The sequence below is a fragment of the Rutilus rutilus genome (assembly GCF_951802725.1).
Source record: "Rutilus rutilus genome assembly, chromosome: 9".
Taxonomy (NCBI): Eukaryota; Metazoa; Chordata; class Actinopteri; order Cypriniformes; family Leuciscidae; genus Rutilus; species Rutilus rutilus.
The window spans coordinates 23,836,146-23,853,156 of NC_140223.1; the positions used below are offsets into that span (position 1 = coordinate 23,836,146).

General features: G+C 38.9%; 1 protein-coding gene across 1 annotated transcript; it reads right to left on the reverse strand.

Moving 5' to 3' along the window:
• Positions 1-5,717: 5,717 nt before the first annotated feature.
• On the reverse strand, positions 5,718-12,595 carry LOC311297203 (galectin-9-like). The gene is made up of 12 exons (XM_084419401.1): positions 12,378-12,595; positions 11,190-11,278; positions 10,150-10,354; positions 9,879-9,998; positions 8,571-8,600; positions 8,391-8,420; positions 8,259-8,288; positions 7,731-7,766; positions 7,205-7,234; positions 6,390-6,478; positions 6,150-6,306; positions 5,718-6,037 (listed from the first exon to the last, which is right to left on the reverse strand). The coding sequence occupies exons 1-12, from the start codon at positions 12,411-12,413 to the stop codon at positions 5,891-5,893; spliced, it is 999 nt and encodes a 332-aa protein (XP_084275527.1). The 5' UTR covers positions 12,414-12,595; the 3' UTR covers positions 5,718-5,890.
• Between the last annotated feature and the right edge of the window lie 4,416 nt (positions 12,596-17,011).

The window sequence follows — 17,011 nt, forward strand, 5'->3', positions numbered from 1 at the left end:
TTCTTTCTGCAGTGTTTAACTGATTTCAGTCATTATTGTCTAACCAAAACTTCTCTTTAACATTCTGCAAACACTGTTATGAAAAATAAAACTAATATAGGCGAACCAGAATAGAACCATTAGAAAATGTATCATTAAGGTTGTCACATAAAAACCTTCCTAACATTCTGGGAATGTTTGTGTCACACCACAAAAGAGGAGACTCAGAGAATACAGTTCAAAAGGTTTTATTGCCGGGAATTCAGAATCAGCAACAGGTAAGACACTTAGCTTGAATGGAATTCTTGTGCAGGTGTTTTGCTGGTTGAGCAAGAAGAAGATGAAGAAATAAACACAGTCTAAGAAGGTGAGAAGTCGGGTGGCTGCATTTTATCATAGGATAAGTGCTTGCAGGTGTGTGTGATTATAGAATTCCGGTGATTGAGATCATGTGGGCAGAGTGATGGGATCTGGTGTTGTGGTGTTGGCTGGTTTTGTGATAGTTTGTTAAAAAATTACACAGATAGCAAATGACATCTGACCCAGTTGTGGCCCACATCTCCCACATTCTTCTGGCCCATACAGTGGCGGATTAAGACTCTTTGGTGCCCCTGCGGTTCCCCAAACATAGTTGGCCCAGATGAGGCCCGGGTATGCTATCTGAGTATAAATAATAATAATAAAAAAAAAAAATTCCCTTTTGCTGCTGCTTTGCATACCCTAACAAAAAAATAATTATACTTCAAGTCAATTTTATTAAGTATACTTAAGTAAAGTTCAAGTATATGTTTAATTATACTTATGTAGTAAGCATATATTATCAATGTATAGAAGTATAGGCCTACTTGTAAGCGTACTTGCCCACATGGCCATTGGCCCACTTTTTTGTGTATAAAAGTATATTTAAGTATATACTTTAAGTGTATTTTGTACTGCAACTGTACAACAAGTAAACTTAGCCTAAAGGTATACTGATTACTAGTCAAAATACTTAGCACTTTTTTTTTTTTATGAAAGTATACTCTCAGTTAACTACTAGTTTAGTTTTATACTGCACGATAAGCTACTTTTCATTAAGTAAACATAACATCTACTTACAGTTTACTAGTTATATATTATTTTTGCACTTTAAGTAGGCTATACTACTACAGTGCTATGCATAAGTTTAGACACCCATGCTAAAGTTGACTAAAAAGAGGAATAAAAAATCATCTTTTGGAAATTGAACTTAATGCCTTAATTTAAAAAATTAGGAAATATCCAACCTTTAAGGACACCAATTTTCACCATACCTAGAGATTGGCATGGGGTACTTTCCATAAGATCATCTCTCAATGCAAATCAAACTAGCTTTTAGGCTAACTGAAATAAACCATGCCAATCTCTAGGTATGGTGAAGGCTATGTGATGATGTGGGGCTATTTTAATTCCAAAGGCCAAGGGAACTTTATCAGGATGCATAGTATCCTAAAAAAATAAAATAAAAAAAAAATAAAAAATAAAAATCTGCCTGCCTCTATGGGAATTTAACATAGGGGTGTCCAAACTTATGCACCCTGTATTTTAAGGAAGAACATTTATTTATTTACGATACATTATTCATTCACAAAGAAAATTGGTGTCCTTAAAGGTTGGATTTTTCCTATTTTTTTAAATTAAGGCATTAAGTTCAGTTTCCAAAAGATGATTTTTTATTCCTCTTTTTAGTCAACTTTAGTATGGGTGTCTAAACTTATGCATAGCACTGTATGTTCCTATTTAGGAATATTTTTTTTATACTTGAAAAAACTGTATAGCCTATTTTAACTCTTTACATTTAATTTGTTTTTGTTCTAGCTACGATGATCAACGATGATCAAGTAGATCGAGTCCATCAACACCCCCAAAGCTTCACAGTCATTATAATAGGTCGACATTTGATTCTGTAATATTAGGTAGTTTTGAACTGCTGTTTAATGTTTGATGATCGCGTTGTTGTACATTTGCGTATAGCAGTCTTCTATCACTAGTTATCTTCTACAAGCATAATAAAAAGAAGAAAAGAAGTCTTCTATCATTGCTTCTTCACCTGTGTCATTATTAGGTTTTGATTCCGGAGATTCTGTGCTATTTCAGAAGATGTGAAACACCGTAACGTTTATTTCTTGGAAAAGCCTCAAAGGGCAATTATACAACTGTTATACAGGTATTGTATTTATAATACAATTAATATAACATTCATATGATGTCTTTGCATTCACTCAGTCAGTAGTGCTGTGAGTGTTAGACTGGAGAGCGTTGTAAAGTTATACACGTCTGCAGAAGAGGTTGTAGGCAACAGTTGAATTCGAGATCAAAGATAAAGAGAGAGAGAAAGAGAAACACTTTGTCTTATAAGGACATTTTATTAACAATGTTTATTAAGAGAAAGAAAAAAACACACTTCGTTGTATCAGTCCTTTTTATTAAGAATGTTTACTAAAAATAGAGTAGGCAACAAAGAAAAAAACATGTAGGCTATTAGAAAGAGCGCAAATAATAGAAGGAGAAATAAAAAGAGAATGCGTTACCATTAGATACGAGATGATTTGTTGCAAGACGAGGCGCAGAAGGCTGAGAAGAAGAGTCCTGAGCAGAAGAACGAAGAGACGTGTGTTAGTTAGGCTAAGCAGAGGGCGTTCAGAGTCTGGATGACTACATTCTGGAGAGGTCAGTAATTTTAAATATCCGTAGGCTAATAGCCTACTTATATAGAGTAACTCTCAGTTTAAAATACCCGTAGGCTAATAGCCTACTTAGGCTATATAGAGTAGCCTAACTCTATTAGCATACGGATATTTTAAATTACTTAGAGTAGGCTATAGCCTATTTGTACTTGTGCTGCTAGAAATATTAATTGTAGCCTAATAAATAAACTGCCTCCTGGGGCATTGATTTATGATGTTGAGCCAGAACAGACTGCGGAGAACAATTCTATCAGACATTAAAGTATTTTAAAGTGCTTATAATTTAGATCAGATTCGACTTAGGCCTAGGCCTACTTACCTAGCTGAGAATAAAAAAATAACAAAATAAGGTAAAGGTGTTATGCGTCGTAAAACACTTTGCCTAAGTAGCCTACAATTTTAAATATATTTCTGAAAAGTAGGCTACATAAAGTAGCACCTATTAATATTTTTGAGAAGTACATAAAAATTAGATTGAAAAGATATTTCTTATTTTTAGTTTGAAAGAAGTATAATAGCACTCGTGAATAAACTTCTTTTTCGTAAAGTTAATTGCCTATTCTGTATTTGAACAACCCATTGAAAAACTACCTCAGAATAGGCTATTTTCAGAGACCCGATTGCAAACCTTTTGATTGAATCACAAAACAGAACTTGACTATTATTTATTATTTCGTATTATTTCATATAGTCGATTCCTCATAATCATTAAGATATCACAATAAGCAAATTAGCTAAGAAAAAGAAAATAGCCTAAGTGTCACGGTTGCAGGAAGACAGGACAAGTTGACGGTATAGCCTATCTTTTCAACACGAAGGTTTAATGATGATATAAAATACAAGACAGCAGAAAAGGCACCAACACACACTAAATAAAACGGACATCGGACAAAGACTGACTGAGACGGAACAGCTGGGCTGCGTGCGTTCAGCCCCGACGAAACGTTGCACAACGTTTTTTAAACAGAAACGGTGATGCGTTGAACACACTGTTCTGATGACGCAAGAGTTGCAACTATGGCAGCTGAGAAGGCCATTCTTTGTGTTCTTTGTGAAGAATTTTCTGAGCCTGATGAAGTCGGTATAAATATGTGTTTAATACTACAAAATATGCCCGATGTTACAGTTACTGCACTTGCCGCCCAGAACAAAAGAGACCATCCCAATCGAGTGAAGGGATTTGTGGAAACTGAAATGGAAGCACACATCTTACCTAATTCAGACTAAAACACATCTATTTAGCCTCACATACTGACTTTATTTGTAGGTCATACTGTTTTAATACCCTGTATTTTCTTTCTCATTTTTAGGAAAAACACTTAATTACCACTGTTTATTTCTATACCAATACACTTGCAATGAAGCTAAAAATATAAACAACTAGGCTACATCATTATGTTGATATCCTATATTTTTTACAATAAAACTTTCGACAAACATGTCTTCTAATATCCTCAGTTTTTGCGTATACCGAGCTGCATCAAACCCATTGTGCGAGTTCACTTTAATACTGCGTGCTTTATATACATGTTGCTGCTGATTGGACTGCAGTTCTGACACACCCACCAAACAAGAGAAAACGTATCTCAAACCCCGTTGCACACCGGTGCACGCCGTTTCCAGGAAACACGACGTTCAACCCGGAAACCGTAGCAAAACGTTGCGCACCGTTTTGAACTTGAACATGCCCCCAGAGAATGTCTAATATGGCGAGAAGTTTCACTCTCACTACACTTCCGGCTTCTGAACTGGTTGCAGTTCCACTCTGATTCCATATGAGGGCGCTCACAGGACGAGTGCAGAATGAATGGAGGTCAATGGCGGTATACCCCTCAAAATCCACTTTTCTCAGGATATAATTTTTTGTCTAGTAATTTGAATGTTGTATTCGAAAGGAGATGCAAAGAAATTACACATTGCTGGGTGTTAGATTTTTTAGAGTCACTTATTTGCTTTAAAAAAGTCTTTCAAAATGTCAATGACGTCAGAATGCTGACGTCATTAGCAGAATGCTAGCGTGTTATGGGCAACAACAACTCAACCTGTAAGAAATCAAAACGACATAAGTACTCATTCATTCAACTTTCGACCTAAAACCAATGTTGAACTTGCAAAATCTACAATCACATCTGAGATTTCTCAACGGCAATCGGGTGAAAGAGACTAATTTAGCCGTCTAGCCCCATTGACTCCCATTCATTTTGCACTCATGGCGAGCGCCCCCAGTGGAACTCTGGTGGTACTACAACCAAAATTCGGTACAATAGGGCTTAATAGGGAGTGGACAGGCTCTCCGTAGACGGGCTCTGATGCCCCTGAACTGACAATGACAGTTAAGATGACACGTGACATGTGATGACACGCAGACAACTCTTACCCCTAGTATTATCCCTATATGGATGTTTCCAAAAACTGAGGTAGATTTAAACATAATGAAATTAAAGAAAGAATGGGGGTTGTGTAAGAAAGGACACATGGCAAGTCAGTACAAGAGGTGAATATTTTAAATATTTGTGACCCTGGACCACAATTTTTTCAAATTGAGATTTATACATCATCTGAAAACTGAATAAATAACTTTCCATTGACGTATGGTTTGTTAGGATATGACAATATTTGGCAGAGATACATACAACTATTTGAAAAACTGAAATTTGGGGGTGCAAAAAAACCATTAAAGTTGTCCATTTCTGTTCGCGATTGTGCTGCATTTACTCACAAAAAGAAATCTTTTATATATTTATTGTAGGAAATTTACAAAATATATTCATGGAACATGATCTTTACTTAATAACCGAATGATTTATAGCATAAAATGGTAGGCTTAGGCATATGCATACCAACACTAAATGTAAGTATTGGGAAGAGATTATCCGATCAATTGTCAGTTTACACGGCAGAGACGATGGCGATTATTGTAGGGTTACAGTGGAAGCAAGAGCGATGAGAGTTTCAAGACAGTTTAGAAACAGGCATCTACTAAATAGACACATAACATGCAGCATACATAATACATAAAGTATAGAACAGAAAGCCACACAGTAAAAATTTATTTTTATATTCATTCAATATAGCCGTCACAGTGCTGTTCATGGTTACAGTCAGACATTTTTCTTTAGGCTTTTTCAGTTCAATAGGCCTGTTCCTTTTAAACATTTAGCAAAGCTTTTTCTTGTCTTTCTTAAATGGCACATCACAGTTCCCTGTTAGGCCTGCACTAAAGTCAGCTGCAGATCGCCGCAAACCTCCAAAATATCGATGTCTCTCAGCTTTGTGTAGCGATGTTTGAAAGTGTGTGCTTGTTTGCCATTGACAAACACGTTGTAATGGTGGGGATTGCAAGAGATGGTGACCTGCAACACACATACAAAACCCACAAGTAAAATGAGTTCCAAGTCACAATGACAGCTTGTAACACTAACAGCAACAATATAACAACATATTGAAGGATGTAAGTTTGGCTACCTGAAACGGTTGTCCTCTTTGAAACGGCATGCCTCCGGACCGTTCCTCTGAACCCCAACTCTCCATCTGTTTGGTGTTGCGCACAACCACCATCTCATTGAAACGGGGATTGTAGTGAAATGCGATCCCACTTCCGTAGCACAGGTTAAAATTTATTCTGAAGCAGAACAGAGGACTTATAACATCATCTTAAAATAATAATATAATTAAAATAAAAGTCTGTGTCATCTGAGGTCTTACCTGCTAGCATTAGGGTTGATCACTCCGTGGATGACAATGTTTTTTCCAGGTTGAAGTCCACCATTGATGACAGTTTTGTATGGGACAGTCTAAATGAGGGTCAAAATAAAGAGATATCTATAAATGGGTGTAAAATAGCATAGTACATTAACTGAAATTACTGTATAATTCCTGTAATACTTATTCAAATGTTGCATTAAAATGACACTGGTTTTATTAACAACTAATGCGAACCTTAAAAAGCGTATAGAAAAAGAATCTGTATGAAATAATGAATGAATGAATTAAAACGTTATTAACTCTTTTCCCGCCAGTGTTTAAAAATAAATAAAAATAATTTGCACAAAAATGTCATGGCCCCAGAATTTTTTTTTTTTAAATGAATCCTGAACATGCAATATATCAAAAGAAAGAACAAGTCCTCTGCTTTAAAAAAAAAAAAACTTCTGATCTGGAGATTCAGTAGCCTACTCTTTCAGAAGATACATAATAGCGCCTCCTACTGTACAGTAAAAACACAGAAAGTCAATGGTGGGGAAAGAGTTAAGTGCAAAAGGAGTTTAAGGAGAAATGGTCATACCACATGTATTCATGCAAAAAATAAAAAAATAAAAAAATTTTTTAAGAAGCTTGGCAGATACCCCAAAAAAACTAAAAGTTATTTATGAAAAAAAAATTTTTTAGGTTCAAAACTTATTACCTGTCGCACTGAAAACAGATTTTCTTTTTGATGTGAAATTCAGAAAAGAAATGTGAGAATTGCTGAAACTGATGGCATGTATTTTTGAGGTGAAAACCAAATGAGCTGATCTTACATAAGATGGTGCAGATGGGTAAGCAGGAACCTGGGGAGATAAAAAGTGTTTTAGTATCACTTCCTTTATACAAGACAAACAATGTGATCTCATATCTCACTGCTTGATCAAAATAACAGCACCTTAGTAAGCACTAACAACACGGGAACATAGGAAGGACTTAAAATAATGATATAAAATAAAAAAAACTATTAATTATTGAATAATATTCATTATTATCAGAATCACTGCAAACTCCAGATAAAACTTGAAAATGATGTTTAAATGCGAACATCAACTAATGGTAACATGTGAACTATCATTTGGCAGATTTAGATTTAGTTTATTGTCTTTCTAATACTCTTTTCTTTAGCAGTTTTCTTTCAACCTTTCATTTAGATTCTGTTGCAGGTCTTTTATTAGTTGTAGAATCCAGTAAAGCATTGTGTGGTTTTGAATCATAAAAGACACACAGATATAACCCCCTGAAGCAAGACATTTTGAACTCACATAAAGTTGTCACATGACATATTTCATGACCACTTACCCCACATCCTGGAGGCACAGCAAACTGAGGCTGGAACTGCAAGAACAAATAGTTGTTAATGAAAGACTAAAATCTTACAAAATCTTTCTTTCTACTTATTTTTAACATAAAAATAGGTTAAAATGTATTATGGACGGATATATAAGGCATACTTGTTTCCATTCATTATTACCAGAATCACAAATAAGAGCACTGCAAACTCCAAATAAAACTTGAAAATGATGTTTTAAATGCTAACATGTTCAACTAATGGAAACATGTGAATTGTGAAATATCATTTGTCAGCAGTCTTTGAGATATAATCTCTTTCTGGAGCCATAGTTTACAGATTTACCCCATCATGTTTATTCATCAAGTTTATTGTCTTTCTATTCGTTTTTTCATTAGCAGTCTTCTTTCATCTTTCATTTAGTTTCTGTTGTAAGTCTTTTATTGGTTGTAGAATCCAGTAATGCACACAGATATAACTCCCAAAAGCTCTACTGATCACCATAAAGTTGTCACATGACATATTTCATGACCACTCACCCCACATCCTGGAGGCACAGCAAACTGAGGCTGTAAATGAAAGGACAAACAGTTGTTTATAAAAGGGAGAATAAAATTATAAAATATCTTTCTTAACTAACTTTGATGTTGTTTGAACTTTTGAACTCCCACCTGAAATCCCGCCTGTGGTTGAATATAACCCTGTAAAGATAATATGGAAAGTGCATTCAAATGTCAATGCAAAGCTATTCTAGCTTGAATACAGAGCAGTATCTCAGTTTTATCTACATGGAGACAATAAGCTGAGCTGAGATGATCTTCTCTGCCTCACCGGTACAGGGTTATACTCACTGGAAAAGCTGGTTGTGGAGGTAAATAGGGCTGCAAAGACAAAAAAAAAGTTGATTTGCCATATTATTGTAACATGTACGTATGTTCTGTTTTAGTTTATTTTTCTCTCTATTTGCCCGTTCATATCAGTACCCTGGTTACTCATTCACGCTCTAGTTTGTTGCTGTTTAATGGCTAATTATTAGATTCTGTTCACCTACGTTCATGTAGTTCCCTTTGTTTGTTCCTTGTATTTAAGCCCTGAGTTTCCCTAATTCCCTTGTCTATTATTGTTGATGTATTTGTTGCGTTTGAGTTATTATTCCAGTTATACAGCAATCTCCTGAGTGTTTATTTTGGATGATTTAAAGATTATCTTGATTTTCCATTCCTTCATCGTGCATGTTTTTCTCCAACACCTCATTTAAATATACAGTGGGCTTAAAAAGTATTCAAACCTTTTATTGTGTCTATTAAAGTTATTACCATTCTTTCTGCTTCGGCGTCACGCATCAACTTTGGATTTCACTATACAAGCAACCCCTGACAAAACCATTATTTTGTATACACATATACAAATATTATACACATTTACATACATTCTGATTGGATTACAAAGGTCAAAAGAACTAGCCTGGCTAACGTCAGACCGAGACGTGGTCTGGGAACCACATGTTCATTTTCTCGTATTTAAGGCGTGGTTTACGAATGCCCAGAGCCGTTTATTGGGCGCTACGAATGTCTATCAAATGCGCCTGTACGTAGCTCATAGCCAATCGTTTCAATTATACCAGATGACGTATGTAGAGCGACAGAAATTCGACGAGGAAGAAGACGATGGGTCAGAGATTTATGTGTACACGATGGCGTTCAGCGACTAAACTACTTAGAACACTATCTAAGGCCGCATCGAAAGGTAACTTCGCGTCTGCTGCCATGTTGGATCCATAGATATAAACAAACTGCTTCAGTGTATCGCATAGACGTCGTCATCGTCTTGCTGCTCCCTCCCCGTTCTGTGAATGGTTGCCTTTTTGAGGGGAAAATCTGGTCCATGGTGTCCAGGCTGCCTAGCAGCGTGAATAAAAGGCAGCATGGGGAAACCATTTATTTGAAATATAATAATCTTTTGTAACATTATTAATGCATCCTTGCTGTATAAAAGTACTAATTTCTTTACAAAATAAATAACATCTGTGATGGCCAACACTTGTGGTCACTCTATTGCAAATCACAATGTCGTCAAAAAGTAATTGCAAAAGTGGGCCAGAAAAGGGAAGTTAGTTCAGGGGAAGTTCTGCAGTGGCAGCATGTGTATTTTATTCTCACCGCAGGATTCTGGAATGCAATAGAATTCAGCTCCACCATTCCCTCCACTGCGATAGTGTCCACCCGAGTATAGGGAATGCGGTGTTTATAGTCCACGAAGTATATCCCATTAGTAGATATCTAGAGGGAACCATCATTAAAGTCATAAAGGAAAGGAGGTGAAATGCCTCTCCAACAATTAATAATTAATAATAATAAAAGATGACATGAGGACTAATGCTATTCAGAAGCGCTTCAGAAACAGAAAATCTGAGAGTGAATGATCTTGTACCTTGTATGCGTCCTGGGCGACAAGGATCTGGAGGGTGAACGTTTGGCCTTGGGAGAAGGGAGATTCATATTTGCGTTCCTCTGAGCCCCAGTTCCTGTTTTGGTAGGTGTTGTTCACTACATACCCAGTGCTCTCATAGCGTGGGTTAAAGTGCAGAGCAACATCAGCCCCAGAATGAGAACCACACTGAAGGTTCACGTGAAATCTGCAAGACACCGAACAAAAATGAGGAATGAGAGAAACTGGGGAGATAACCGCTGTAACAAGTTAAGTGTGATTATAAATTGTTTGCAAAGACTTCATATCAGTTCTAAAATAGCTTCAAGGCTTCAAGACACATGTGTCAAACTCCGCTCATGGAGGCCAATGTCCTGTAACTCCGACCAGCTCTAAAACACATGCCTGGAAGTTTCTATTAATCATGAAGACTTTGATTAGCTGGCCCAGATGAGTTTAATAGGGTTGGATTTGGATCTAAACTCTGCAGGACAACCATGGCCCTCCAGGAACTGAATTTGACACCCCTTCTTCAGGGAAATTCTTTTGTGATTGCATAACACTTTTTTTTATCATTTCCACACACATCTTGTGAAATGTCTGTTTGCCTCTAAAAATGTTAATTAAATGACTAAAGACCATATACTGCTGCACTATACAAAACAATAAAGAATTAAGGCAGACACAAAAGTTTTATGTATGTATAATAAACATTGTTACAGCCAGGTAATCATTTGCATCTAATAAATATTTAGCAGATACATGGGAATAAATCTCACTGTTAAAAAAGTTGCTGCCTTAAATTACAGTTAATTACAATTAACTTGAATGTTTAATTAATTTAAACTGTAATTACATTGAACTGACTTAAAAAAATTGTTGAGTCTTGTAACTTAGTTTTAAAAGTAAAAAGTTTTAAATTGTTTTACTTAATTTGATGAGTTTAAGAAATGTAAAAACATATGTTGTCATAACTTATTGATCATATCATGTTTTACGGTGGGTCCTTGAAAACTATGCTACTATTAAACATTATTGCTCACCTGTTAGCCCCTGGTAAAACCCGTCCACTTATGATAATACTCTTCCCGTCCTGCAAGCCTCCTTGGATTGGGCCACTGAATGGGATTCTCTGTGTCGATGTAAATAATAATGCCACACGTAAGTATCTGGCTCCTCTGTGTGAATATGCCCTGATGAACTAATACTCAATATAATGTCCAACACGTTTCATCTTTGGAAGTTTGTATCTGCTTATTCTATTCATTAGTGTTAGAATCAATAAAGAAGAAACCACATCTTCCTATTTCATTGGTTTAGAAAAAGAAAGTCTATAGACGCAAAAGTACACGGACCCCTGGAACAACATGCGTGACGTGTGTAAAGGTGATACACTGGTGAACTTTTTGAGGAAGTAATGTTTCCGTCAACGGGCAACCGACACAGGGCCTACGACTAAATTACCCAGATAGAAATTTGTTGCCCAATCTCAATTGGAAAGTGCTCAAGCAACAATCGCTCGGCAACATTGCTCAAAAACTTGCCCTGTGTGTCATCACCTTAACGGTAAAGTAGTCTAACTGAACCTTTGTCCTTAACAATGACGGTGAAAATGACGGTGAAAATGACGTCGAAAAGACGTCGAAAAGACGACATTGCCAGACGTCTTTAAAAACGTAAAATTTGGTTGAAAGGTGAAAAGCCGTCTTTTTCAGGTCGTTGAACATACGCATATAAAAAGGACGTCACACTCGCGTCTAAATGAGGTTGTAAAGTGAGTTGAAAATACGTCTTTTTCAGGCCTAATTTCAACCGTGAATTCATGATTATATTTAATATTCATAATATATACTGTCAAAATAAGACAATTCACAAAAGACTAGCAAATTGACACATCAAATACATCTTTCACGTAAAAAACACTTTCCTGATCACATATAAGCCTGCACGATTAAACATACCCTAAAAACAGCAATACACAAATTAACTTTCAAAGAAAACAAAGAACAGAAGAAAGAAGAAAGAAACCCCACCCGTAGCCTATGTGACAACTTGCCTCGGTCTGTTGTTGCAAAACTGAGTTTTAAGCAGCCAAAATATTTCTGTGCATGCATGCAAAACCACAGAGTAAATTAAAATAGTGTAACTCAAAAAAGAGAAGGAAGTTAAAAAGAGACAAATGCATATTTGATGCATTTTCCATAACAAAACTATAACATCTGGTCACTTACCGGGTTAAAAAACGGCTGTTGTTGATAAAACGCCATTCTGCCAGTTCTTGCTTTCTTGCAACTTCAAGAGTGTGTCGTCAAGACCGACAGACAAAGCCTAAAGAAAAAAGCGCGAGGAATAGCCTACAGCAATGATATTGCCTAGAACCACCTACATATGTCCGGTTGGTTTCCCGTAAAAAACACGTTAGGTTTCGGTTTCTCCAGACAGGAAACTCATAATGTCTCAGTAGCGTGGTTCAAGGGCACCATTCCTATTTCCTCATGATTCCTAAATTTGGTCAATGTAAACGTTCGTTCACATAGGCTACGCAAAGTGTTATTAGAATAAAGTGGTTTTAGGCTACAACAGTAATGTTAGCTAAATAAGGTTAGAAGACTACAGGAGGAGATGGGGATTTTGGGAGACAGGCTATTTAAAACAGATACGATGTCAAGTCGAACAATAATGCTAAATATTTATTTTGTGAATATTTTTATTTCATGCTATTCCATCCTTTATATTTTCTGTAACGTCATTGCGCAACATCGTACCGAATCAGTCCGCTAATCGACGGTTCAGAACCGCAGACAGTGTTCCCACGAGGCGGCTGATACAGATCAGGCTAAAATATTTTTTTTGTGTGTAGCCTATGGTAAAAGTGCAAAATATATGGTTCTCTCAGAATAGTTGTTACAGCCTTTAAAAATATCATAAGCACAAAATCATTCAGGCTATGCTTTCTATTTAAAGTAATAACAGATATTGATATTGATATTGATATAGACTTGATATTTAGTTTTTAAGCCATGCACCTTTCAGTGTGCAAGTAATGTAAGACAGGGTTCTCAAGTTTTATCAAAAGCTTGGAGTGAGATCACATGCAGTTAGGGGAGGAGCCCTAATGGAGCCCCGCCCCCGCCCCGCCCCCCAATTTTACCCATTGTTCATAATTAACCAGCACAAATTGAAATTATAACAATTGGTAAATCTGATAAATGACAGAGCAATTCATCCCATCAAATATACTCTTTAATGTTATATTTCAAAATTACAAATATACAAAAATTACAAAAATATAACAAATTGCTCCAAACAGTTTGCACCCAGAGCACTCTGCTTTAATACATGTAACAGTTAGCCTTAATGTAACTAGAAAGACTATTAATACAGTATAATATATCATTTAAAATAAAATGAAGAAATAACTTACATCTTCATTCCTTCCCATACCCACTAACATTTCCCTAAGTTTCAGATAACGTAAGCTAGCCAAACTGAGCCAAAGCTTCTGGCCTGGTTGCAGAGTAGTTGTAGAGTTTTTGACTGCATCAATAATAATGTATACAGTGGGCTATATATTAAATGTTCTAGCCTAAAAATGTTAGACGAGCTTTCTTCCAACTTACCTTCTCCATCACGACGTGTGTTCGCGCGATGTTGTTGGTTACCTAGTAACGAACGTACGGTGGCCGAGAATGTTCCGTCAACTTCCGTGTGTTCGCGCATCTATGTTGCCTAGTAACGAACGCAATCTGGCCGAGATACGTGCTGGCGGCAGGAAACTTCACTTTGTGTGCCCGGCCCGCACCTCGTATACAACGTTATATATAAAGCTTGCAGGACAACTTGGTTGGCATTGCCTTTTCAGCGTGAGAAATACACGGTGTGGCGTGTGAGCGTGTGCACTGGTTGAATTGCGTGTGTCTCACGGCCAGTGCGTGAGACTTGAGAAAGATGTCAACTATGCTTAATATGGTTATGTATGTTTTGTATGTGCTGATGAAATCATAAGTTACTCCTCCCCTCCCCCAGACAGCAAGCCAACATTTAATAAATGTTGATTTTCCATGTGAATCATCATTATGGTTGATATTGAAATTTCAGTGCAAAATAAATGTTGAATCACCATTAGGCTACCATATCGATGAAACCTGACGTTATTAATGGCAACAACATTGGAACAACACTGATCTATAGTTATATTTATGATTGATTAAGCATTGCTATTTGGTTTACCGGGCGATTGCCAATGTGTTGAAAAGTCATTGATTTAGAGTTGACCGGAAAAAGACCTGTTGTTGAAAAGTCATCGACATATAGTTGACCGGGAAATATGATTGAAAATCCATCGATTTTTGGTTGACCGGGAGATCAACGGGTGGTAGACCAATGTAGGCCTACTGCACCGGACACAGCTCATTTTTGGACCCTTAGGGACTCATACGATCAGGTAAGCTTGCTTAATGTTCGATATGAATGAATTGTACCAAATCAAATACTGTTAATCGTCATGGTTAGTGTAGTAAATGACGCAGGGCTGCAGTCATTGAAATAGATTTTGTTAAACCAATGTCAAAATCTGCCAAAGGTCATGTAACTTCGTGCTGATGGCTATCGTGGTTCGCTATAAATCCTATAGCGCACTAGCTCTAGGTCAGGTACCGGACCTGGTTGAAACACCTCTTGGCACAGAGCCAAATCGGCACCCCCACCATCAGTATCCCCCCGCACCCAGTGAAGCAACACTGAACTGGTGTGATATGGGGAAATTGCAGCAATATGTTGGTGCTTGGGAATACACTGGTGGCTTATAAATGCGGGCATAATAAAGGGGGCCACATTTGTAGCTAATGTAATAGATCAACCGCAGCCATTACTATAGTAACTCACGCTGCCTATACGACCTGGTCGAAACCATGGCTAGAGCACGCGCCAGGCGAATGTCCTGAATAGACATGCCTTTCGCCCAGGCCCATGACGACGCCAAACTCCTCGTGGAGTGGGCACGCACCCCCATCGGGCAGACGGTTCCCCGGGAAGCATAAGCTAGTCGCACAGCCTCCACAATCCATAGCCTCTGTTTCGACAGCACGCTGCCCTTCTTGGCACCCACGTTGCAGACGAAAAGCTGCTCTGAAGTTCGAAACTGGCTAGTTCTGTTCACATAAACACGCAGCGCACGCACAGGGCATAAAGCGCACTTCTGAGACACTGAATTACTGTCTCGTTCATCAGGGCAAAACGCTTGAATTGTAACCACCTGAGCTCTGAACGGAGTTGAGAGCACCTTTGGCGAGTAGCCGCGTTTCGGTAAAAGTCTGACTACAATCGTCCGGCCCGAACTGCATACACGCGCTGTTCACTGACAGGGCATGCAAGTCTCCCACTCGTTTCCCGCAAGCTAGCGCAAGCAGTAGCGCCGTCTTAAATGAGAGCACTTTAAGGTCGCTAGACTCAGCTGGTTCGAAAGGTGGGTCGGACAGCGCACTAAGCACTAACGACAGGTCCCAGAAAAGCGGCGACAGCGGCCACGTAGACCTTCGCTGTAGACGTAGAATTGCGAGCATCCAGACGTTCCTGTAGGAAGGTCAGAATAATGGAAATGTCGCAACCCCTGGGGTCCTCATGTCTGTCAACACACCAGTTAGCAAATACCTTCCATTTCAGAGCATATAAGCACCTCGTCGAAAGGGCTCTAGCTTCTGCTATCGTCTGCAGCACTCGCTGTGATACTCCGCGTTGATCTGCCACACATGCAGGTCCCATAGCTCCGGGCTGGGGTGCCATATGGTGCCCCTCGCCTGGGATAAAAGGTCCCTTCTCGGCGGGATTCGCCACGGGGGAAGCTGCGACATGTTCACCAGTGCCGGGAACCATGGCTGGTTGGGCCACTTGGGCGCTACCAGAATCAACGCACATCTCTCTTCCCTGATCTTTTGCAGCACCAGCGACATTAACTTGACCGGGGAAAGGCATACTTCCGCCCCCTGGGCCAGCGGCTCGACAGCGCATCTCCCCCCAGAGGCATTCTCCTCCGAAGCAAAGAGGTTGATCTCCGATTCGCCAAACAGATTCCAGATCATATTTATCGTTCGCGGATGAAGCCTCCACTCTCCGTGTACAATGCCGTCCCTGGACAGCATGTCCACGCCGCAATTCAAACTGCCCGGTATGTTCACTGCTCGAATCGAAAGAAGTACTCGGTCCATCCACAAGAGCAGCTGTCTCGCTAAGCCATGCAGGGATCGCGAGCGCAACCCTCCCTGGCGATTGATGTACGCCACCACCGCCGTATTGTCCGTTCTGATGAGAACATGACGGTCTTTCACGAACGGAAGGAAGCTCTGCAGAGCCAGACGAACCGCTTCTGGTCCCCCGCCCACGTACTGAATGCTGGTCTGCCATCGCAGAGGGCTCCCCAGCCTGATAGTGATGCATCCATAGTGACCACTACTCGCCTGACCACCCTGCCCATAGCAGCACCCTGTTCGTACATGGTAGTGCCGAACCAAGGCGCCAGAGTCTCGAGACATGAGCGCGATATGATAAGGCGTTCCGTTCCCACTCTCCACGCCTGTGGCTGCACTTGGCTTTACAACCATTTCTGTAGCGGCCTCATGTGCAGCAAGCCCAGTCTGCAAATGGAGGCTGCAGCCGCCATCAGACCCAGTAGCCTCTGAAACGTTTTTAAGGGGATAGCTCTGCCTTGAACGAAGAGGGCTAGTGTATTGTGAATCGACTGAATTATCTGCTCTGATAATTTCGCGATCATAGTGCGCAAGTCCAGTACCATACCCAGGAATGTGATAGACTGGCACGGCTGAAGCGTGCTCTTCTGTATGTTCATAGACAGCCCCAAGCATGTCAGGTG